At 30.3% G+C, this 26,505-nt stretch overlaps 2 protein-coding genes across 2 annotated transcripts in view; one reads left to right on the plus strand and one right to left on the minus strand.

Moving 5' to 3' along the window:
• Positions 1-1,834: 1,834 nt before the first annotated feature.
• LOC129941999 (methanethiol oxidase) lies at positions 1,835-12,627 on the plus strand. The gene is made up of 5 exons (XM_056050792.1): positions 1,835-1,994; positions 10,819-10,982; positions 11,120-11,589; positions 11,655-12,138; positions 12,207-12,627. The coding sequence occupies exons 1-5, from the start codon at positions 1,979-1,981 to the stop codon at positions 12,528-12,530; spliced, it is 1,458 nt and encodes a 485-aa protein (XP_055906767.1). The 5' UTR covers positions 1,835-1,978; the 3' UTR covers positions 12,531-12,627.
• A 3,748-nt stretch (positions 12,628-16,375) lies between these two features.
• LOC129941903 (protein O-mannosyl-transferase 2) overlaps positions 16,376-26,505 on the minus strand; it is a 54,982-nt gene continuing 44,852 nt past the window's right edge. The window contains exons 12-13 of the mRNA XM_056050673.1: positions 24,693-24,833; positions 16,376-17,267 (exon numbers count right to left, since the gene is read on the minus strand). Coding sequence (XP_055906648.1) covers positions 17,074-17,267; positions 24,693-24,833 — 335 coding nt within the window. The 3' untranslated portion in view covers positions 16,376-17,073. The remainder of the gene's footprint in view (positions 17,268-24,692; positions 24,834-26,505) is intronic.

Raw genomic sequence — 26,505 nt, forward strand, 5'->3', positions numbered from 1 at the left:
TTGAAATGGAATAGAATGGCGTTTGCTGTGTGGAACGTAGCGCTGCGGCGGCGCCGTCCTTCACTAACTTTTTGAGTATGCTATCACGTCTATCGTAAAATGGAAAAATATGCGCACCATTTGCGTTAACGAATACTCATTTTGATAATAAAGTCTTATCATTGGAACATGCTGTTCAATGGTGTAACTTACCATGAAGATTTGGCATAAAGAAGTAAATAATAAACAAAAGATTTGACGGATGTCACCAAAACAAAATGGACGCCACATGCGTCTAAAGCTAATAGCGCCAATTAAAAAAACCCTTTACTTTATATGTGGCCTACCAAGGGCAGCGAATGATAAGTTTATTGAATTCTCATCTTGACAGCATTGTCCAACGGGGAATCACAAACGGTTTATGCTGTCTGCTGTTGTAAAAGCGGACCGCTTTCCCAATGCCCCAATGCCACTATTTATTCTTGGTACTTACAGCTTTCAGTTCTAGATATGTGCATCATGCAACGGTTGTTGTGGAGTAATTACGTACATTATTACATCGCCAAAAATGCTGCTAAGTGCTTGGCTTTTCTCCGACGATACAAGAAGTTTTATACCCCTTTTACCCCTTCTGATCTGGCTATTATTCAAAAAGATTATAACCGTCCAAAACTCCAGTAGAATTTTCATATTTAGACATGTGCCCCAATTACGTTCTTGAGTCTTTTCAATAAAATTGAAAAAAGAGCTTTTAAAATGATAAGCTATCGTTCTATTACTGTGACATTTGCTATTCTTGATGTCTATCTTTGCTCTATCGATATTTTCACAAACAATGGTTTTGTGAAATAGCCAGTTGTTTTCCTCCCTTCAAAAAACTCAACCGTGATACCCGTACTTTTAGAAATGCTCATCAGTTTACTCTAAGCCTAATTTCGGACGCACTGTTAAGTATAGAGATTCTTTCTTTATCCGCACTACACGAATGTGGAACGCTTGACTAGACTCTATGTGTCCCACTCGTTACAATCTGCAGACACTCAAAACCAATGTGCATCGGTTTCTCCTTTCTTATCGTATCCTCCTTTTCTAATTGCTCGCACAGTATTTAATCATTATAAGGGGCTTGAAAACCTTTTTATTGCGCTTTCAATATAAATAATAAACACGCCTAAAAAACACCCTTTATAACCACGATTTACAAATAGAATTTCATGATTTTAAATTCACAATTAGAAATTTGCATGAGTGCATTCAGTACCAAGTGCAAATAACTTTTTAACAAATATGTTATAAAGAATACAAAGTCCTTTTTAGAAAAACCATATTTCCAACGTTCTGTTCCACCATTTTTTCCCTTGTAAATAGCAATTAATTTTTGTGAAAGAGATTTTTCGCAGATTTCCCTTGCAGTTCAATATTTCTATTCCTTAAACACTAACATAAAAATAAAATTAATCGTTTTTACAAATATTGTACAAAATCAAACAAACCATGATTTATATTCAATTAATCAATGAATTCAGTATTTTTATCTTTTGGAACCAAAAAAAATGCAACATATATTTTTCTATTTCATGAATAATAAAACTTATCATTTAATTTTGCAAATGACGTATCCGATAATCATACAAAAAAAAACAATTGGCAACAATGCCATTACAATAATATCAATTTAAATTAAAAAAGAGAGCAAGTTCAGTAAAAGCTTTTTTATAAAAAAGCTTGGATCGTAAAATTGTATTTATCAGTTTCATTATCAATTATTCCGTCACCAATTGCAATTTATTTGTTTTATTGTAAACAAGTACATAAGTTATGATAATACTTAAAGAAAAGCTATATTTATTTTTAAATTTGATAACAAAACAAAAATCAAATTGCTTTAGCTTTTAGTCAGTTGCCGGTCTTATATACTTCAGGTGGTACCTACTTTTCTTGTGTTTTTTGATCAGTTAAGAGTTTTGGAAGTTAGTTTCGGAAAATATATTTAAACAAAATGGGAAAATCTAAAAGTGAGTTAAATGTGCATATTAACAAATATAACAATTAAATTTTTTATTTGATTGATCTTGTGAATTTTTTATTGTTCGTTTTTGTTAATGATCGATTTTATGAATTGTACAAGATGGCATACAAGCAGGCAGTTGAAAATGTCAATGACGTAAAACTTTAAACTTTACTAAAAGAAAGAAAATAATCGTGGAGAAAGTGAAAGTTAAAAAAAAAAACAATCATATGAACTTAAGTTATTTTAACAAATAATTAATAATTTTTTCAGTTCGTTTGTTTGTCTGGATATTTTTCAGTACATAAGTTTATTTGCACTTAAATTAATAGTTGGTATTCAAGAAAGTATTGGAGCCAGGCTTAATAAAGGAGAACATTGGAATATAAAATTATTTTGCCAATATCAATTTGAACTATGACGTCATGTTTGTTTTTTAAGGCTCTTCGTTAAGGAATGCAATATTTTACTATAATTGCTGATTTCTTATACGATCGAAAATCAAAATTATTTGACATAGTAAAAAACATAGATCAAGATAGGCAAGAAAGACTTTGAAAAAATAAGTTATAAAGGTACACTAAATAAGTTCGAGTTTAATCAAAATTTAACTAAGTCAAATTTTATAAAGTCAACAAAACTGGCAAACAAATAATTTTAACTCAAACATTTCGTGAACTTAATACTACATTACCACCAGACTAAATTTAAGCAACGTAAAAACCGTTTTTGACATATGTTTTTTCAAATAGACGAAAAAAATATTGTATTGACTTCAATTTTATTAACTTCCCATAGGAAGTTATTGTAATGGATCCGATTTCTCAAATTAAAAATTTTGACATTTCTCGACGTTTCAAGGTCCATAGAGTCGAAATAAAAGATTTTTAGAAAGATGTCTGTGCGTGCGTTTGTACGTACGTTCGTACGCCCGTACGTCCGTAGGCTCGCGAAGGTTTTTTCGTCGTCCATAGCTCAAGAACCAGAAGAGATATCGATATGAAATAATTTTTGTTATACAGATAATAAGGCAGAAAGATGCAGAAAAGGCTCTCAAGAAAATTGCGTGGGTGGGTTTTTTACCATATCAGTTTGAAAAAAAGGTGAACATTTTGGTTAACCCTAAATATCTTACGAACCAAAAACGCTAGAGACTTGAATTAAATTGTATATAATATATTAAAACGTGATATTAAAGAAATATATTTTTTGAAAAAAATCCAATTATCGTTTTTTTTATAAATCAAAAAAACTGAAAAAAAAATTTGTCACCTCCAAAATTGTACGACTAGAATATGATTTCATCTCCAAAACAATTTTGTGCAACGAAAAATAATGTTTTTGACATCTGATACAATTGTGAGAAAAATCGAATAAACAGTTTTTTTATAAAAAATAAAAATCTAAAAAAACTTTTCTCAAAATTGGTAAAAATTGAATATCTTTTCAAAACTTTGGCTTTAATTGACTTTTTTCTTTCAAAAAATACTGTTGTAAACATTCAGTAAAATTTTTGAATTGACAGTTTTTTTACAAAAAAATAAAAAACGAAAACAATTAACAAAAGTTGATAAAAAATGATTTTGGACTCAAATATCTTTTCAAAACTTTGAGATAATAGCTTCTTACTAATTCTTAATTATAAGAAATATTGTTTCCAACATTAGGACACAAAAAATAAAACCTAAAAAAAATGTATAAAAGTTCATAAAAATTGATTTTCGACTCAAATATCTTTTCAAAAATTTAAAATATTGGCTTTAAACTATCTTTTATATTTCAAAAAACATTGTGGTTAATATTCAGTAAAATTTTGAAAAAAATCGAATTGACAGTTTTTGTACAAAAAATTTAACAAAAGTTGGTAAAACTTGATTTTCGACTCAAACATCTTTTTAAAGTTTGAAATATTCGCTTCAAACTAATTCTATCTTATAAGAACTATTGTTTTTAACATTCGGTAAAATTTTATAAAACATCGAATTAACAGTTTTTAACAAAAAATATAACTCTTAAACTTTGTAAAAATTTACTTTCAACTCAAATAGCTTTTCAAAAATTAAAATATTGGCTTCAAACTTATTTTATTTCACAGAAAATATTGTTTTCGATATTCAGTAATTTTTATATAAAAATCGAACAGTCCGTTTTTTCATAAAATTTTGTAAAAATTGATACGAGTACATTATAGACAAACTTTTCAAAAAATCAAATGGGGTGGCGCAACAATCCGTTGTGAACCGGGGCCTAGTGACTTACAACTCTCAACCATTCCTGTGTGCGAGTAATGTTGTCAGGAATGGAAGGGACCTACAATTTTAGGGCGAATCCGAACGGTTAGTTTGAGAAAGCACTTTTTCATGACAAGAATTACTCTTGAAGGATTTGTTAATTCCTCGCAAGAGGCAGTACCCGCGAATTTTTTTTTTTTTTTTTTTTTTAAATTAAGGTGGCACAGGCAGGGATTGAACCCAAGACCCCTTGCATGACAGTCCAACGCACTAACCATCTCTTTTTTTATATTATGCAAAATATTGGGTACAATTTTGAAGAAAATCGATTGAAAATTTATTATAAAATTTAACAGTCTTACCAAATGCTACCATGGATTGCTTTCATATTTAAAAAAAAAAAGGCTGGAATGCGACCTTCACTGATAACTTCGATTTTTATAAGAATTATATGGTGTGAAATAAAAACAAAATTAAGTATTTGCTTTCTTCATTCATTGAGTCGAAAACTATTTCTCAAAAGTTTTTGTGTTGTTTATGTTGATTTTCGTGTTTTGTGCAAAAAGTTGTCAATTCAATTGTTTTTAAAAATAACAGAAACTATGCAATTATGTTTTGCACTTGTTAAAATAACATTCATTTCAACATCGTTTCTTTTTTTTTTCTCGACATTTCAAGCCGAAAAACAATTTTAATTAATTTAAGCAAAAATTTACTTTTTCTTATGAGGAAAAATACCGAATGGATTTATCTAATAACATAATTTTGCTTTAACAAACAAAATTTTTCCGATTGGATTTTTCTAAGAATATAATTTTACTTTAACAGCAAAAAAAATTACAAAGAATATTTTAATGCCATTACCTTTATTTATTCGAATCAATTATAAGAAAACTGACAGTTGATTAAAAAAAAATTGTGTAAGCAATGAAAGCAGTTCCTTATTTTAAAAATCCTTTTCAAGTGTGTCTTAACTTAATACACTAGAACTCTTCGTTTTAAACGTGACTTAGAGCACTTGTATACTTTTTTTAAATTATTGGGAGATTGAGAGGTCCCCAGTTCAAATCCGATGGTCTGATCAATTTATTAAACCTTTTTTACACTTGTTTTCGCTTTTTTTAAAGAAGACGGGTGATCTTGTAAGCGCACAATAATTTGTTAAGGCGTTTGACTGAATCCAAGTTTGTTCAAATATTGTACATTGTTTGGTGACGTAGGTTTATGAATCGGTGATATTAAATGGTGTTGTTTTGTCCTGATAATAGTAACTTGTGGCATGACCTCAAAGAAAGCCAACACATCATTCGTGATTGTTAATTTAGGAACTTAAAATCATCTATAAATAAATATTTTCTTTGAAAATTGGTTACGAAATTACAAACCCTAAAAGGATAAAGTATGATTTAAAAAAAGATAGAGACACATTTTCTTTCTTTAAAAGTTAGTTATATCATTTAAAATTATCAAATATTCAAACCTGAATAACAAGCTCATTTTTAGAGTCGACTTTGAATTTAATTTGTTAACTTTTTGTTAAAATTGCTATAATAAAAAAAACACTCACCCATACAATTATTTTTTAAAGTCCTTTCTGCTTCTTTTTATGGTATTGTCTGTAAAACAAAATTTATTTGAAGTCGATATCTCTACTGATTCTACTTTCTTGTTTTCGTTGCTGATAATGCGAAGAACGCTACAAAAATTCCATAACCCAGAAAATGAGAGAAAATGATATTAAAATCGGGCTTTTTTTGACGTCCATATTTGCGAACTCAATTTTCTTGAGTCTATAATTACTAGAAAATATTTTGATGTAAAGAAGTCAACTAGACTTAAAAATTGTATAGAGAAAAATAATTGGTTCTTAAATTCTATTTTGATCATTAAAGAACAACGAATTTAATTTATCTAAAAATTAAATAAAAAACAAATAAAGGTAAGGAAATAATTTGTGTAGCACTCACAGAATCTCTTTTCACTTCAAATCTCAAGAGATTTAAGGCTTTTATACCAATAGATACCTATGAGAAGTTCATTATGTTTTTAATTTAGCCATTCCATTAGTTTTACAAAAGTGTCACATTTGCTGTTTTTGGTACATTTATATTATTGAAATTTGTGTTTAAATCTTAGTTCTAGAGCATCCACAGCAAATTCACTTCAAAAAGTAGATTAATTTAATTTTTTAAGACTGTACATTTTGCATGGTGATGGTGACCCCTTTCTAAGATATCGAGTTTTGTAAACAAAAATCAATATATTTTTAAATATCAACAAAAAAAAATATATATATATAGCCATTGAAGGGTACTCTTCTGTAGCAATACAGAAATATGTTTTTCTTGTGGAAAGAAGCCATATTAACAAAAGTTCAAAAGTCTTAAAACAAATTATCGGCTAATTTAAAAAAAAAATTGAATTTTCGTATTAAAAAAATGAAGAAAAAAACGCCTTACGATTATCGGTTCGAAAAAATAATTTCCCAGTTTGAACTTAATCGAAACAAGACTTTGATAGACAGACGGAAGTAATGGGAGCATAGTTTTTTTACCATCGTAATTGATTAAAAGCTCGAGTTCGACATTTTTTACGAATTACTTTTTCTTAGAAACAATATTTTACAAAAATAATTAAAAGTATTGCTTACGTTTTACCAAATTCTAAATTGAGTGAAATCAAAATTTTAGTTGCTTGACAGCAAACCACTTTTTGAAAAATGTCGTTAAATTAGTAACAAATCTTTAGATGAAATCTCTTATCATAACAATTAACTATATCAGCTTTTTAGCTCATATGAACCCCCTCCCCCCTAAATAGTCCATTAGTCAAAAGTTGATGAATTTGAAATGAAAAAGGGATGAATTTTCGATTCATATTATGTTCTTGGTCCAGTTATCAGTTAAACTTAGTACTTTTGGAAAATAATGTTTAAGGGAGTAAAATTTAAATTTAGTTTTCATACATATATACAAAATAAATTATTAAAAATATATAATTCATATCCATTAACGAAATACGATAGCTTTAAATTCAAGGGAGTTCCTACGGAAATAAAAACAAAACACTTATAGGGGGTATTCATGCCCCCCTATACGTGTCATTGCCTCTCTCTCTCTCTCTTTTGAAACTTGAAGAAAAGCCAACATTTTCAATTAAACAAATAGAATGAATTATAATAACTTCCTAGGGGTAATCTCTTAATTTTGTCAACAAGTATCGACAAATTTTTATAATTTCCTCATATTGTATAATAAAAATCTGTTTAATAGTTTTTGAGATTATCGCGAACAAAGAGTTTATCGAGTGGGAATTGATGGAAAAAGGAGGAACTAAAAAGTTAAGTTATTTTCTTATAATACTTAACAAAAAAAAAAAACAATATTATTTTCGAACTGTTGTTCCAAAAGAAATAGTGTAATAATTATATTTTGATATAAGTTTACTTATGTGGACACAAGCCGTATACTTTTCTCAGATAACTATATTGGCTTTTTTGATCAAACGGTGTAATTGTAAACACTTACTTACTTACTTACTTACTTAAGGTGGCGCTACAGTCCGGGGCCGACCTGGGCCTCAACCAACAAGCGTCTCCAGCCAGCTCGGTCCCTAGCTAGCTGTCTCCAGTTTCACACGCCAAGTTGGTTGAGGTCCTCTCCCACCTGGGTGCGCCACCTGAGTCGCGGTCTTCCTCTACTGAGCCGTCCCTCGGGATTGGATTCGAAGACCTTACGGGCTGGAGATGGTGATTTTACATGCTCGAGAGAGGACTTTACTTCTCAATTGCCTTCTAAGTCCAAAGAAGCAGCGATTTGCAAGAGTTATTCTTCGTTTGATTTCAGCGCTGCTGTCGTTGCCTGCATTAATAGCGGTGCCTAGGTAGACAAAGTCCTTAACTACCTCAAAGTTATAGCTGTCCATGGTGACGTTTTTTCCAAGACGACGTCGTTCAGTGTCCTTTTTTGATGACAGCATATACTTGGTCTTGCCCTCATTGCCCACTAAACCCATCTTCTTCACTTCCGTCGCAATGCTCAAAAACGCTCCACTGACATCACGCTTTGATCTTCCAATTATGTCAATATCATCTGCGTAAGAGTTTTGCACAATTCTTTCCAGAACAATATTCAAGAAGTCGCATGGCAGTGCATCGCCTTGCCTAAAACCTTTTTTGACATCAAATGCATCGGTAAGATCTTTTCCGACCTTGATAGAGCAGTGTGCATTCTCCATCGTCATTCTGCACAAACGGAAAAGTTTGACAGGGATGCCAAAACTAGACATTGCTCGGTAGAGCTCTTCCCTATAGATGCTGTTATACGCGGCTTTTAAATCGATAAAGAGATCGTGGGTATCGATTTGAGGCTCCTGGGTTTTTTCCAAGATCTGCCGTAGTGTGAATTTTTGGTCGATAGTGGACTTTCCTGGTCTGAAGCCACACTGATAAGGACCAATCAGGTTGTTGACGAATGGCTTCAGACGTTCACATAATACGGCAGAAAGGATCTTATACGCAATGTTAAGGAGACTGATGCCTCTGTAGTTGGCGCAATTTAAAGGATCTCCTTTCTTATGTATCAGGTATACTATGCTGAGATTCCACTCATCGGGCATGCTTTCTTCCAACCATATTTTGCAGATGAGTTGGTGCATGCTCCGTACAAAGTCATCGCCTGCTGCTTTGAATAGTTCGGCAGCGATGCCGTCAGCTCCAGCAGCTTTGTTTGACTTAAGTTTAGATATAGCTATCTTCACTTCGTCAAGGTCGGGTAGGAGGAATTGTTGATCTGTGTCACGAGGTTGAGTGGTTCTATCTCCCTTACAGCGGAATTCGGTTCGACATCGCCGTTACATAATTTGGAGAAGTGATCTTTCCATATTCTCAGCATTGCGGTTCTACTACGATGTTCCCCTGATCGTCTTTACAGGCCTTGGTTCGTAAATAAAACATCAAATTTAATAAGAATTCTTTGTTTTTTGTACTCCAATATTTATTTTGATTAGAAGCTAAACAAACTTTAATTTTCTTTATAAAACAAGTAATAAAGCAAACAAATATTATTGTATTTTTTTTTATTACATACATACATAAGTACATAGTTTAGGTTCGTACAATGATAACATATTTGATATTAATACTGCTAAAACGGTTTCAAAAAAGGAATGCTGAATCATTTGATTATGGGACCATTGCATTTATTATCTATTTGAATTGTATTCAAATATTTTTATTTCTTTGATAAGCCAAACCTTACACAAATAATAATATTGTTCTCGAAAACAACAGGTACATAATTCCAATATATTACTATCTAAGTTCAATTCAAACAAGACAAATATTGCCACAACCTTATGTAGATAGATAACAACAAATTGTATAAATAGTTAAAACATTGTTACAAAGAAACCCTCAACATTTAATCAAATGAATAATTATTAAATTTGATACCCACGTCATAAATACAATACAAAAAAGAGGCTTGTTGCGACCCACACTAATAACATAACATCACGTCTGTAGATTTGTCATGCTTAAAAGCTTGTAAGTGTTCGAGTTGTTCTAAAAATGTTTACAATTGAATTATTCTGAAAAAATTCAAAATTACTAACAATATTTAGCATTATAACGAAATAGTTTGATCTCAAAATCTGTTTTTGTTAACGAGATTTTTAGTCGAAAAACAATTTTTACCAATGTTAGTAGCATTTCTTAAAAGTTTTATTTCTTACCTATATAAACAAATACAAATTTCTTAAATGCTTTTATTTCTTCTATAAACAAATACAATTTGGATGGAAGAAACAAATTTGAAGTCAATATCTTCTACTATTCCAAGATATCGAGTAATGCACATGTTACAAAATTTGCGTACTATTTTTTGTAGATTTAAAAATTTAAAATTTACTAATTTTTGAAAAGATATTTGAGTCGAAAATCAATTTTGTTTTAGGTTTTTATTTTTTGTTAAAAAAACTTTCGATTCGATTTTTCTCAAAATGTTACTGAATAGTGACCACAATTTTTGTTAAAATATAAAATAAGTCAATAAGCCAATATCTAAAAGCATTCCAAGATTCCAATAGTTTTCTATATATGCTATTTTTAAGAGCTAAAACCCAGTTGTTTGGAGAGTTTTTGGAGCATTTCAAGCAGAAATATAAGAAATTGTTTTGAAACGTATCTTTTTTTTCCAAAAATATTGTATACTTTTCTCGTGTTCATTTCTATTAATGTAAACCGTTACAGTTTGGATTTTGAAAGCGTTGCCTTTACTAAATGAAAATAATTACGCTTGACATTTTCAACTGCTAAAGTATAGACAACAAAGCACCCTATACTTGAAATTCATGAACTTAGGCAACTTCTGTTAAAATCGATACATTTACCTTATTCTTTTATGCACAAATTATGAATGAATATGAATTTCAATAAAAGAATGTCTATTTCAATAAACTGCGCTTTCCCAAGTACATTGTACATTACCTGCGTTTGAACTCTATACGACTTAATACAAAAAATATACAACAAATCCTTATGCGGTTCCTGCTTTGTTTTGAAAACCTTCTCATTTGTCTTTCAATATGATTTCTTTATAGAATGCTGTAAAGGGCCCGGATATGCAACACCGCTTGATGCTATGAAAAATGGACCTCGTGAGAAGCTTCTGTACGTTGTCACTGTGCAGCCAAATCTAGATGAACCACATGGTGACTATTTGTCTACGGTTGACGTTGATCCAAAAAGTCCAACATATACCCAAGTGAGTGATAAAGTTTTTCCTAAAATAAAAGCTAAGAAATTATCATTATCTTATCAAATTTTGTATCAAAAGATAAGAGTGTTCAAGTCTTCTTTACAAAGTTTTCAAATAATATTACTTATTATTTTCATTCATAGATTATTCATCGGACTTACACCAATTACAAGAACAATGAGCTTCATCACAGTGGCTGGAACGCTTGCTCCAGTTGTCATTTGGTCGATGAAAATGCATCCGTGGTTCCAAAGCGGGACAAGCTCATTTTACCAAGTTTAATATCGGATAATATTTATGTTGTTGACGTTGCCACTGATCCTCGAAAACCTGAAATTGTAAAGGCAATAAGTGGAGATGTTTTGAAGCAACACAACGTAACAGCTCCTCATACAACACATTGCCTTGCCAATGGCAATATCATGATCTCGACCATGGGTGATAAGGACGGAAATACCAAGGGTGACTTTATACAATTCGACTCTGAGTTCAATTGCTTGGGAACATGGACCAAAGGTGATAAGAAGGCACTTTGTGGATATGATTACTGGTATCAACCTTATTTCGATGCTATGATATCCACTGAATGGGGAGCCCCAAAACTTTGGCGGTCGTAAGTACTTAAATAGTGTTAAACAAACATCACAAAATCTCAATTTTGAACCTTAAAAACAACAGAGGCTGGGACGCGAGTCACATCAAAGACTTCACCCAATACGGCTGTCGTTTGAATTTCTACAAATGGTCAACTCAAACCTTGATCCAGACCATAGATTTGGGATTGGAGGGTGCCACTCCCTTGGAAGTTCGATTTCTTCACGATCCAAAGCAGCCACAGGGCTATGTGGGCTGCTGCTTGAATTCCAAAGTTTTCCACTTCAAGAAGCAACCAAATTCAGATCAATTCACGGCAAAGATGGTCATCGATGTTCCACAGAAGAAGGTCGAAGGTTTAGCTGCGGAATATATTGGAGGAATGATGTCTGACATTCTCATTTCATTGGATGACCGGTTTTTGTATGTTAATAACTGGCTGCACGGTGATGTTCGTCAATATGACATAACAAACCCCGAAGAGCCAAAGTTGGTTGGCCAAGTTTTTCTAGGTGGATCGATTTGTAAGGATTCAGGGGTAAAGGTGATCGAAGACAAGGAACTAAAGGTATAAGAACTTTACCTGATTTTGTTGAGAATGTTGAACTCTTAAGAAATATGTATTTGTATATATAGGAGCAACCACCAGCACGTGTCATTAAAGGTCGTCGTCTTGAAGGAGGGCCACAGATGATGCAGCTATCGTTAGATGGAAGGCGTCTTTACGTTTCAACTTCATTGTGCTCACCATGGGATAAACAATTCTATCCCAAAATGGTTGCTGCTGGCGGAACTATTGCAATGTTAGATATTGATCCAATAAATGGAGGAATGAAAGTCAATGAAGATTTTTTGGTTGATTTCGGAAATGAACCATATGGACCAGCATTGCCACATGAAATTCGTTATCCTGGTGGGGATTGTACCTCTGACATTTGGTTGGTGCCTGAAGATGAATAGAAATAAATGGAATTTAAATTTTTTTAATAATATACATAGATATATTATTATTTTTGTTGTATATTGAAAGGTAAACGAAATAAAGTTTTGAATAAAATATTAAGATTTTGTATATATGGAAGCAAATCCATGTTACGTAGAGGCATAAATTAAATTTAACAAGCAAGGGCTTGAATTGAAGAGACTGAAGATTGTCAAAAAACATACACTAAATAAACTAAGGCTACTAAGTTTGAAACAACCATTTTATATTTGTTTTTACACAGAACGAAAAAAGTCATCATATTGACTATTTTGGTAGACAATTTTCAGCCGATAACCACGATAGTCAATAGACCAATTTTCAGTTGTCAATTTTGGGATCCGAATTTTTTTTACAACTACGGTTGTCATTATCACACCTGTGGTAGTCGATACGACTACGAATATTGACTAAAGAAGTTGTTCTATTGACTACTTTTGTTGTCATATTGACTACCCAAAATTGACAATCGAAAATTGTTCTATTGACTATCCAGTAGTAAATTTTTTGAAATAAGGTTGTGATATTGAATATTTTGGTAGTCAATGCGAAAATTTTGCCAAATTTTGATTGTTAATTTGACAGCTTTTTTTTCTGTGTAACGAAAATTAACCGACTGATGCGTTAATTTACTTTAAGGTTTTCTTAAGGGCTCGGAAGAATGTTTTATTATAACAGTGTGGCCGGAAACACTGTTTATTATTTAATAAACGTCAAAAGTTTAAAACAATTCTATTTGCAATACAATTAATAGTTTTGAAAATAAATGTAAAAATACATTGAGTTAAATAACAATTGTATATATTTAAGGTAGTCGATATTTCTTTCTGGAACATAAATTGAACTTATCAATGCCCACTTCTTAAAGTATTTCCATGAAGGTTCTTCTAAATTTGTTCCAAGAAGTAGAAAAAATCTAAATTCAAATCCAAATGTTAAATTTAAAAAAAAAAATTAAACAGAGTCTGGCAACGCTACTCTCAGACATTACAGAAGGTATTTTATGGCCCAATCCAAGTTTTTATGCTGATTCAGATGAAATTCCATGTTTTTTTAAACAAAAACTGCGTTTCTATAGCCAAGCTGCTTCAAATAATTGTCATCTCTTTACAATTGAATTTTTCAAGAGGATTCGACATTATCTTTTATAACTCCAATTTTCAAAGGTAGGCAAATCATGGACATTAATTTACGTTTTATTGTTTAAATTTCTACTACAAAAAACTCATTGCACTTATTGTTAAGCAAAATATTTATTTGTTATAAGGGAATTTATATCTCCTTATCAACACGGATTTGTGAGTCGTAGTCCACAACTACAAACTTAAATTCAGTTTACCAAATATGTTTCGGATCAACGAACTTCGGATCTGTACGTGGAATGTAAGGTCCTTTAACAGACCACGTGCAGCTGAACAATTAGCGGAAGCCCTAAACTCCTGCAAGGCAGATATTACCGCCATCCAAGAAGTGCGATGTGATGCACCGGTCCAACGGAAACTAAAAGACTGCGATGTATACTACGTCAACTGCTACCGAGAACAAAGACAGCGTCTATTTGGGTGTGGATTTGTTGTTGGAACTAGACTCAGGCAAAAAGTCTTGAGCTTCAACATTGTGACCGAGCGCATCACGAGAATCCCCTTCAAGGCTAAATTCGCTAACATAAGCGTAATATGCGCGCATGCCCCAACAAAGGAGGAAGATGAAGACTCCAAGGACATATTCATCGAGCTCTTGGACAAGCCGTATGAGCAGCTATGACAGTAAAATTGTCATAGGAGATTGTAACGCCAAGCTAGGAAAAAAAGATATCTTTGATGGCACAATAGGAAGACACAGCCTGCATGACACACCCTTCGACAACGGATTCAGGCTGATCGATTTCGTTGCGGGGCGAGACGTTCTGCTAGCTAGTACGCAGTTTACACATCTTGACATCCATAAGGGGACATGGACATCTCCTGATCAATCAACTGTCCACCAGACTATCGACGCACGACACTATTCTCCAGTATACAGGATGTCTGAACATTCCTCTTTGTTGCCAAGGCATGGCTACAGATATCCCGATCCAAATCAAAACAAGGAAGTACTGTGAGGAGATTTGACTTTAGACGGCTACAATCGCAAGATAATGCCTTTTTCTATTCCGATCGAATCTCTAATAACCTCTTAAGGAGTCCTAGCTGCCTGCATTAAGCATTGAAAACCAGTGGCAACATTGCTTGCAGCCATCAGTGATTCCGCCTCTAAAGTGCTAGATTTAAATTACCTTTATCTTTTAAGGAATATTACTGTCAATATTCAGTAAAATTTTGAGAAAAATCGAATTGACAGTTTTTTTACAAAAAATAAAACCCTCACAAAAAAACAATACTCAAACTTGTTAAAAACGTATTTTCGACACATATAGTTTTTCAAAAATTAAAAATATTTTACAGAAAATATTGTTCGATATTCTGTCGTTTTTTTTTTTTTAAAAATCCAACAATCTGCTTTTTCATAAGAAAATAAACTCTACAAAAAATAGTACGCAAATTTGGTAAAAATTGATATTCAGTTCTCGATATCTCTCAAATTAATTTCATTCATTCAATTTGTAAAAATTGTTAAATTGTTAAAAATTTGTAATCAACTTAAAATCTATTTAACAAAACTAGATTTCCAAACTTAACTATTTCCTTATATTAAATATATTGTTGGTAATTTTAAATTTTTTAAGAATAGTGCACCTAACAACTTTTTTAACCCAACACGAAACTCTGCAAACTTTTAAGCACGATAAATCAACAAATGGGATAGGAAGATATCAGAATGGGTCGCATCCCAACCTCTTCTTTTTAAAGTTTTTAACCTTCACACACATTTGTTGAACCATTGTTAACTTGCCATAGGAAGTTATTGTAATCGGTCCGAAATTTGGCATTTCTCGAGTTTAAACAAAAGATTTTTAGAGAAATGTCTGTACGTGCATGTGAACGTACGTTCGAGAAGTTTTTTTCGTGACGATTTTAACTTCAAACAATTTAATGTAAGGAAGGAAACAATTTTAAACATCTTGTAAAATTTTAAGCAAAATCGATTTGACATTTTTTTTATAAGAAATAAAAGCCTAAAAAAAACATTACTAAAAGTTGGTAAAAATTGATATTCGACTCATATATCTTTTCAAAAAGTTTAGATTTTGGCTTCAAACTAATTTTATCTTTTAAGAAGTATTGTTTTCAAAATTCGGAATAATTTGGAGAAAAATCGAATTTTACACACAAATAAGAAGCTAAAAAATTAATAAAAGTTGATAAAAATTGATTTTCGACTCAAATATCTTTTAAAAAAATGAGCTATCGGCTTTTAACTAATTTTATCTTCTAAATAAATGTTGTTTCAAAATATAAAAACCAAAATAAAATAAAATTTTTAAAATTTAGAATAATTAATTAACAACTTTTTAAACCTACAAAACTTAAGCAGGACAAATCAGCAGACGGGATTGGATGGGAAGTTATCAGCGGTGAGTCGCATCCCAGCCCAGCCCAGCCCAGCCTCTTTCTTACATTTTGAGTTCACATACTTTTCCATCATTTATTAAATAACATGAATAAATTATGATTTTAAGTATATTTTTACTTACTTCTAGAAAAAAATTTAAATATATACCATCAAAAATTATCCAAGGTTAAATTCAGAAAATTGATTCAGATTTCAAAATAAACCAAAGTGAATAGTATTAGAGTGACCATTCCGCAAGAAATGGCTGCTCATAAAGTCATATAAAACAATTATACAATTTTGATATTTCCAAATTCTATTATTTATAATTTATTGTTTTTATTCAAAAGTACAAAAAAATAATAAATATATGTTTTTGTATGTATAAATCTTTTAGTTTCTACAAATCATTCGTCATTCAGTCAAAAATGTTTAAATTATTTATTTAAAATTAATATAATTTCTTGAGGAGTTGATACAACGCATTTCCATAGTCCAGTTTCATGCACCGTTCTTACTTTAAAATAAAGGACACTCAGTTATTGATTTGCCAAAAAGGAAGAGTATAAGCTTAATTTCTGCAACCAACACGCTGTAAGCCCTTTTCGTTGCGATGCCTACGATGTAAGGACATCCCTATACATAGATCAATGGTTGTGGTAAAAGGATAGGCAAACAGCGACATCGTCATTGGTGTATTATAGACGTGGACGGTGGTAGATGGTGACGCAGTATTGCACGAACTTCTGTTAATCTCATGTTTCACAATGTCGAAGATAATGGCTTTGGCAAGAGTCGCAGGGAGACTCTTTACTGATTCAGTTTTGGTTACGAATTACGACTACGACACAAGGATCGATGATGTTGACGATGACGATAAAGGATTCCTTTACATATGTAGGTAGACATATAATGTTGATGACGACAATGATGCGGCGACAGTCACAGGACTGGACAAGGATTGTATATACATAAACACGAACTCAAACTCTCTCTCTCTCTTTCTTTCAAAAAAGGACGAGAACCTTATTAAAATTCCCATGACGATAGCCATTTGAGGCCATACATCGTTGAATTAGCCTCATTAGCCATTGGTCCGGTTGCTCCATATGCCAGAGGCGAGAATAGCATAAAGCTATAGACCAGTGCTGTTAGTAGTGTTACCATAAGTACGTCCTGTGTCCATCTCGACAGGCGGCAAGTTAAATAGTTGAACATAATTCCTAAATGAAAAAGAGAAAAGATAGATTTTGGCTTTTAAAACGGAATTGACATAAAATTCGAATGTTTGCGTTTTAAGGTATTTTGAAATTAGTGAGGAGTTTTAAGGTAAGAAAATGTATAGCTATAAACTCTAGAGGCAGAGAATAACATCCCCTAACAAAACAAACCATGTTTTCCTTAAAGCTTTTATGTATATCCAAGTCTCAAGAAAGACAAAAAAGAAAATACAAAATAAATTCAATAAATTGAAATACAGTTTCATAAGAATTTTATATTCACACGCTTCAATGTCATCAATTTTGTGATAAATTTATTGAAAATGCAAACACGCTCTTTTTCATAATATAAACACAGCAACAAGTCTGCATCTATTAACCTCTCCAAGTTTCCAAACCTATAACTGGGTATACTTATACAATACTTTGAACCAAAGAACAGTATAGAATAGAGCTATAGAGCATGCCTCCTTTGCCTAGAGTATTTTTAGATACATATATTTTTTGAGAATTGAAAAATTGCTCCTTGAATATATCGTTGTCGTGTCATTGAATCAAGAGTTGCAGCATTGGATCATATCGAAGCATTTTACATAAATTTCATTTCAATTTCAAATATAAACGAATATATAAACGGCGTTATTCTCTGATGCTTTCCAAAGAAACGTGGCCTTCGCTTCGTCATCTTCTACTTAGCTCGGAAATATACGACATCGTAGACTCTAGCTGGCTACAAATATGATGTCGTCGACAACGATGATGTTATGGATTTGAAGAAAAAAAAATAAATTGATTTATGTTTTCTTTTCTTATTTTTTCCAATGTGAATTCAATTTTCTTAATATATTTTTATCATGCACCTTAAACGTTCGTCGTTGTCGTTCGTTAGAAGAAAGGAAATCTTTTCATCATTGAAACTTAATTTCCACTGTCTAGAAAAGGTTATGTTTTTTGGAAGAGTTCTATGACTTCCGTGAAAATTAGCCAGACAGAACAAGAATTTTCATCAGGAGGAGAAAATGATGAGCACACATAAGAGATGATTAAGGAGTATGACTTTGAAGTCCAAGGATTTTTTCTTGTATAACTTAACATATATTCAGAGTATAAGTGAAAATCATCCATAAACGCAGAACGGATAATTGGTCTCGTAATTCAGCATAAGAAGACTTAAATCTTTTTTAAACTTTTCATATAATTTGGTTTGTAATTGGCAGGCACTCAAAGGTGTTTGAATACCTTTGTTATGCTAGAAACATAGTGTAAACATTACGAAAAAATTGAGGATGTAAGGTTTTCCACATTCGCGCAGTTTAGCTAAAGAACAAACATCAATGGTTAAGTACAACAAAAGTTGAACTCGAATGAACGATTAGGATAGAATAGGTTAAGAAATAGGAATGCATCTGGTTATTAGCTTCCCAAAGGAAGTTATTGTAATCGGTCCTATTTGTCGAATTGAAAATTTCAAAAGTCCAAATAACAGATTTTTAGAGAGATATCTGTGCGTGCGTGTGTTTATACGTTCGCTACTATTTTTTCGTCGTCCATAGCTTAAGAACCAGAAGAGATATCGACTTCAAATACATTTTGTTATACCAATAATAATGCAGAAAGATGAATAAAAGACTCTTAAAAAAAGTGGGATTGTGTTTTGTTTTTACCAAAGCAATTTTAAAAAGAGGTTGAGATGGGACCCACAATGATAACTTCACATCCCGTCTGTTGATTTGTCTTTATTAAAAGTGTGTAGGTTTTTACGTTTAGTTAAAAAAGTTGTCAGTTAAATTATTCTTAAAAATTACCAACAATTTTTTGCTCATTATGAAATAGTTTAAATTCAAAATCTATTTTTGTTAACGAGATATTTAGTCGAAACCCATTTTTTAAGAATTTTAGTGCCATTTCTTAAATGTTTTTATTTCTTATATAAAAAAAAAATTGATGAATGAAACTGATTTGAAAATCTATCTTTCACGAGATATCGAGAACAGAACATCAATTTTTACCAAATTTGCGTACTATTTTTTGTAGATCTTATATTTTTATAAAAAAACTACTGAATGTTGAAAACAGTATTTTCTGTGAGACAAAATAAGTTTGAAGCCAATGTTTGTAATTAAAAAAAAATGCGTCGAAAATCAAGTTTCATCAACTTTATTAATTTGTATTAGGTTTTTATTATTTGTAAAACAAACTATCAATTTGATTTTTTCCAAAATGTTGACAATATTATTTTTTAAAAGAAAAAACTAGTTTAAAGCAAATATGTCAAAATTCTGAAAAGATATTTGAGTTGAAAATCAAGTTTTACCAACTTTAAGTAGTTTTTTGGGTTGTTATTTGTTTTTTGTTAAAAAATAACATTTTGATTTTTGTCAAAATTTTACCAGATATGAAAAACATTATTTTTCGTTGCACAAAATTATTTGGGAACAAAATCAGTTCTTGCTCGTAAAATATTGGAGGTGAAAGATATTTGTTTTCAGTTTCTTATATTTTTCGTTATCGTAGTTTTCGGTTTTGCTTTCATTCCCTCCTTTATAAATAGGGTGAATAAATGAAGTTTTCATCAGTTTTGGTATAAAAGCCTGGATTATGTTGCGATTTATTATGGCTATTATATCTTTTCTCTGCTGGCCTCTTCAATGAGAATACTGTGCTGTACTTGTAAGTTTTCATGGTTCATCGTTTGTGTTTTAATGTTGCAGAAATCCATAATGTTCACTACTTGGTTTGCAAATCGATCCGCAAATTCTTCTACAATACTTTTTTTGACATTAATGTTGGTTGAAAAGTTGTTTTGTATAACGTCATCGATTGAAGCTTTTTTCCTTCCAAAAGCTCATTTATCACGCTCCATGCCTTCCTTGGGTCGTGTTATACATTTATAAATGTTTGTTTATAAAAGTTGGCTTTTATGATTTGGATGGTTTTGTTTAGAAAATTTCGGAAGTTTTTGTATTCGCGCTCATAACTTTAAATTACTGAATATCGAAAACAATATTTTCTGTTAAATAAAATAAGGTTGAAACCAATATTTTCAATTTTTGAAAAGCTATTTGAGTCGAAAATCCATTTTTACCAACTTTAATAAATTTTTTTTTGGTTTTTATTTTTTGTAAGAAAGCTGTCTATTCGATTTTTCTCAAAATTTGTCCTAATATTTAAAACAATATTTCTTTTAAGTAAAAATTAGTTAGAAGCTATTATCTCAAATTTTTGAAAAGATATTTGAGTTGAAAATCATTTTTTACCAATTTTTGTTATTTTTTTCGGATTTTAATTTTTTGTAAAAAAAATTGTCAATTCGATTTTTTCAAAATTTTACTGAATGTTGACAACAATATTTTTTGAAAGATAAAAGTAAATTAAAGCCAATATCTCAAAGTTTTGAAAAGATATTTGAGTCGAAAATCAATTTTTACCAAGTTTTATTAATTTTTTTAGGTTTTTATTTTTTGTAAAAAAACTGTCAATTCGATTTTTCTCAACATTTTCCAGAATGTTGGAAACAATATTTCTTATAAGAAAAAATAAGTTTTAAGCCTTAATTTCAAGTTTTTGAAAAGATATTTGAATCGACATTCAATTTTTACCAACTTTGATATATGTTTTTTTAAGATTTTTATTTTTAACAAAAAAAACTGTGAATTCGATTTTTTCCGTTTATTAAAATTTAATTCAAGTCTCTAGCGTTTTTGGTTCGTAAGATATTTAGGGTTAACCAAAGTTTTCACCTTTTTTTCAAACTGCTATGGTAAAAAAACCACCCACGCAATTTTATTGAGAGCCCGACGAAAAAATCATCGCGAACGTACGGACGTACGTACGAACGTACGTACACATGCACGCACAGACATCTTTCTAGAAATCTTTTATTTCGACTCTATTGACCTTGAAACGTCGAGAAACGTCAAAATTTTTATTTTGACAAATCGAACCCATTACAATAACTTCCTATGGGAAGTTTAAAAAGGTGAACATTTTGGTTAGCCATAAATGTCTTACGGACCAAAAACTGTAGAGACTTGAGTTAAATTTTATGTAATAAATTGTAACGTGATATTAAACAAGTTTAATTTTTGAAAAAAATTTAATAAACAGTTTTTTTTTATAAATCAAAAACACTCAAAAAAATAAATGTCACCTAGAAGATTTTACGAATACAAAATGATTTAATCTCCAAAACAGTTTTGGGCAACGAACAATATCGTTTTTAAAATCTGGTGAATTATTGAAAGTTTTTTGTATAAAAAATAAAAACCTAAAAAAACATTACTCAAAGTTCGTAAAAATTCAATTTCGGCTAAAATATCTTTTCAAAACTTTGAGTTATTGGCTTTAAACTTCTTTTTTGTTTTAAAAACCATTGTTGTCATCATTCAGTCAAATTTCGAAAAAAGCGAATTGACAGAAACTTAAAAGAAAATTTAACAAAAGTTGTTAAAAATTGATTTTTGACTCAAATATCTTTTCAATAATTTGAGATTATGGCTTTAACCTAATTTAAGCACATAAGAAATATTAAAATTTTATTAAAATTTTAAGAAAAATCGAATTGACAGTTTTTTTTACAAAAATTAAAACCTAACACAAAAACAAACTAAAGCTTGGTAAAAATTTACTTTTTACTCAAATAGCTTTTCAAAAATTAAAAATATTGTCTTAAAACTTTTTTTATGTCACAGAAAATATCGTTCCAATAATTAGTAGTTTTTTATAAAAATCCAACAGTCCGTTTTTTATAAAAAAAAATAAAATCTACAAAAAATAGTAAGCATAAGGTAAAAATTGATGTTCGGTTCTTGATATATCTCAAATTAATTTCATTCATCTAAGTTGTAAGAAGTTGAGAAATGCTACTAAAATTGGTAAAAATAAGCTTTTTCTTTGTATAAAAAATATCGTTGGTAATTTTAGAATAATTCAACTGACAACTTTTTTAACCTAACACGAAAACCTACAAACTTTTAACAAATCGACATATGGGATGGGAAGTTATTAGTGTGGGTCGCATTACAGCCTCTTTTTTTTGTTGTTTTGAACTAACAATCATAATGTCGTGTTTCGAAATTCTTTGCGAATAAAATACTTACCACATAAATCGTACTAAAAGCCCATTACCAATATTTTTCTTTTTTCCTTAATTTTTTTGTTTTGACTAAACTAAAAGTCACATTTTTTATCAAACTTATAAATACCTGTTATTGCTTGCTTTATACTATATATATATATCAAAATATACTTTAATGGTGAACATTATTTCATATGGTTCAATGTTTTCTTTTTTTTTTTCCTTTGTTTTGACTAAACTAAAAGTCACATTATAAAAATAATAATTTTAAAAAACAATTGTTTTCTTTAATATTTATATTTATATTTACATTTTCTTTTTTTTAACTATGAAACTTATTTTGTGAAATATTCTCTCTTTTTACTCAAATTGTACTTTTTTTGGTTGTTTATTTAATTAGTTTTTTTTTTCCCCGGCAGACGGCTTATATAGCCATGCTTTGTATATCTTTTATCATGAAATATTGTACTTATAAAAAAAATTGAAAAAATAAAGAACTTATCTATCTATCTATCTATAAATCGTACGTGTCGTAAGAAAAGAGTCGGAGAACGGACGGAGCACTGTGGCACTCCAGTGTTTTATTTTGAAAGTGCCAAGCTTAAACCCAACTAATTAAATTTGTATTTTGTAAGTTCTAATACAACCAATTAGTAATTCATCACAACCGAAGGAACGCAGAAGGCTTTTTAATATCAAACGCAAGAATCTTTCTTTCATCCAAAATGATTTAAGAACTGTTCCAAATTTATTTTATCACTAAAACTTCTGCAACGTACGTATAGACTAAATTAAGTCACTTTAAGAGTTTAGTGTTCCATTATATTTGTAAATATTCAATGATTTAACTGATATAAAAGAATTCAATATTCAAATTTTACTTTTTATAATCCATGATTATACCTCTCGAAAAGCTCAACTCAAAATAACTTTAACTTTCTAACTAAGGAAAACTGTCTAAAAACATTGCATAACTTAGGTTTGAATGTAAAAACATGCAAAATATTCCAAGTTTCTCAAATACGTATTTTTAGTATCTTCTTCTTCTTCTCATTCAAAAATATATCATTCAGTATTACAGAATTAATCACTTCAAGTTTCAATGTGATTTAAATTTTAACACCTTAAAACTTCAACTTGTCCCAGCAAAAACTTTCAATGACTTTATATCGTTCTACAAAATTTATGGATTCACCTTTCTATAATACAAAATAAAAAAAAGAAACTATCCAATAGATTTTAAATAAACTTAAATTGAAACTTTGAAAATTTTGCACAAATTTATGGATATTCAAAAGTTGAAGAGAAAACCCCTTTGTCAAACACTCAAATTTAAGTTTTCTTTTTTTATCATTATTATTATTAAGAGTATAAAATTGCACAACACTTTGACTGGAAGAGTGAACCCTGCCAAATTCAATAATAAATGTTTGGCAAAATTTTCCATTGAACCGATAAAAAGTTGAAGGTTTTTTTTACTCCTTCCACAGTTTTTGAGCTGAAGAAAATTAACCTAAGCGTGTTTAAGTGAGAAACACTTGCATTGCATTGCTAAGCGCTGTTTTGAGATGCCATCAGAGTGGCATCATTTGCAGGCCAACCCATCATGGAGTTGGCAACGGTTGGTGGTGGCTGAACGGCGAAAGCGATGGCGATGGCACTGAAGCACCGTCATCCGAAAAGGACTTAACTTTTAAATTAACTTTGTGAACTTGTGACAAATTTTCGTAATAGAACTTTCATAAAAGTTCCTTAAACCCATCCGGCTTAAGGAAAAAAAATACGTGCGGGGCTTTCTTCCTCAAAATATAGTATATAAAGCAAACGGTCTAAAATGGTATACTATTACAGTAAAAGCTCTACTTGAGGTTTTTTTTTTTTAAAATCTAATGATTTGAAATTGTTTTTGAACAAATTTTTGATACATTACAACGAAAAATAGGAAAATATGAAAAAATGTGAACATTGATGTAAATATTAATTACGAACCTGGCAGTTGTCAAACTTATTCTGTCATAAGAAACAATGTCAACAATTTAACAGACTTGTGGAAAGTAGAAAAAACTATGTTATTTTATAAATTGTCTACTTCTTGAGCGTTTCATTTTATTTTGTATTTTACTCATGTAAATCCGTCTATGGGCGTTTTTACTGTATTAGAGTTTTCGTTCTTTTCTCCTTCCTTGAATTAGGTATGAAAACGCTTAGCTCTTGGGTTTGATAAACGGAAAAGTTGAGTGGAAAGGTAAAGTTTGATGCTTTTAAAAGACCAAAACCACCCAACTATAGTTTGTTGCAAGAGAATATATTGTGTACCTTTGTGTAGAATGTAGATGTAGATGAATATTTACCTGTAAGCATAGAGTTGAAAATTAGAGCTGGAAAATAATGATGGAAATAGAGAACTCGTCCCATTGCCCAAAATGGCAAGTAATGCAACACCCATCCAAAAAAGAGCCAACAAGCACCGTTGAGTGATTGTCTTCGAAGTTCTGTGAATGAAATTAATAAATAATTAAAACAGAACAATTTTAATGTATAAGTTTAAAGTGATTTCACTTGCTTAAGTTTTAGATATAATTTATTTTTGTACGAATGAAGAAAAATGAGTTATAGAAACAATTTCTAAATTTGAATTAAACAAAAATAGTCATGTCAAAAAATAAAAAAGCTAAATTAAGAATTCATAATTTTGAAACTAAGTAAAGAAAGTTTAAGGAAAGAATGTATAAATAGTTTTTGTTTTATTTTTAATACATTTTTTAGTTTTCTAAATAATTCAAAATTGAATCTAAAACGAAAACGGATTTTTGATTTAAATTAACGATTTCCCTTCCAAAGAAACTTTCCAACTTTGACAGTTTGTATTCATAAATCTACATCTATCAAATTGGTTCTCATGTATTAAATACAGACAAATAAGCCGTATGACTAATTGTATTTTAAGAAACTTTTATAATATACATACATCCAATAATAATTGAAATAAGTATTTTTAAAATTAAACAAATTAAAAAAATAGGCTGGGATGCGACCCACTATGATAACTTCTTATACGTCTGTCCATTTGTCTTAAAAGATTTGTAGGTTTTCGTGTTTTGTTGAAAAAGTTGTCAGTTGAATTATTCTTAAAAATTTTAAAAATACCACCAATATTTTGCATATAATGAAATAGTTTGATTTCGAATTCTATATTTGTTAACGAGATTTTTAGTCGAAAACCAATTTTTACGTTACGTTTTTTATGTGGAAAATAATATCTTCTGTCAGATAAAATAAGTTTGAAGCCAGAATTTTTAATTTTTGAGAGGAAATTTGTGCCATGTTTTAGTATTGTTTTTTTTTTTAGGTATTTATTTTGTAGAAATAAACTGTGTATTCGATTTTTCTCAAAATTTTATCGATTATAGTTTTGAGCTATAATATCAATTTTTTAAAAAGATATTTCACCCGAAATTCAATTTTTACAAACTTTTTGTCATTTTTTTCAGTTTTTTTTTTTTTTTTTAAATACTGTCAATTTAATATTTCTCAAAATTTTACGGAATATTGCAAGAAATATTTTTATAAAAATTAATTTGAAGTCAATATATACAATTTTTGAAAAGATATTTGAGTTGATTTTCGACTTTACAAACTTTTTGTAATTTTTTTTATAAAAAAAACTGTCAATTAGATTTTTCTCACAATGTCATAAGGCAAAATAAGTTTGAAGCCATAATCTGAAATTTTTGAAAAGATAATTGAGTCCAAAATCAATTTTTAGCAACTTTATGTAATTTTCTGTTCGGGCTTCTGTCAGTTCTATTTTTCTCAAAATTATTTTTAAGATAAAATCATTTTTTGTTCGTAAAATATGGGAGGTGATTTTAATTTATAAAACAGTTAGAATTTTTTCCAAAAAATACTTGTTTGGTATCAAGTAACAATATTTAATAAAAAATTAATTCAAGTCATTAGCGTTATTGGCTCGTAAAATATTTAGGGTTAACCAAAATGTTTCCCTTTTTTTAGAGTGCTATTTTAAAAAACCAACTCTCGCAATTTTTTGATAGTCATTTTGTCTTAGGCTTATATGCCTATAAATAGTCCAGCACTGTTATACCAGACGATCGTTTGGAAGCCACATCACAGGCCCCCGATTCGAGATAATTCGCTGACCAA

Source organism: Eupeodes corollae, chromosome 1 (genome assembly GCF_945859685.1).
Source record: "Eupeodes corollae chromosome 1, idEupCoro1.1, whole genome shotgun sequence".
NCBI lineage: Eukaryota > Metazoa > Arthropoda > Insecta > Diptera > Syrphidae > Eupeodes > Eupeodes corollae.

Coding starts and splice junctions, on each gene's coding strand:
- LOC129941999 (XM_056050792.1), top strand. Junction 10,983..11,119: donor AAAGTCCAACATATACCCAA/GTGAGTGATAAA, acceptor TTTCATTCATAG/ATTATTCATCGGACTTACAC. Junction 12,139..12,206: donor TCGAAGACAAGGAACTAAAG/GTATAAGAACTT, acceptor TTGTATATATAG/GAGCAACCACCAGCACGTGT.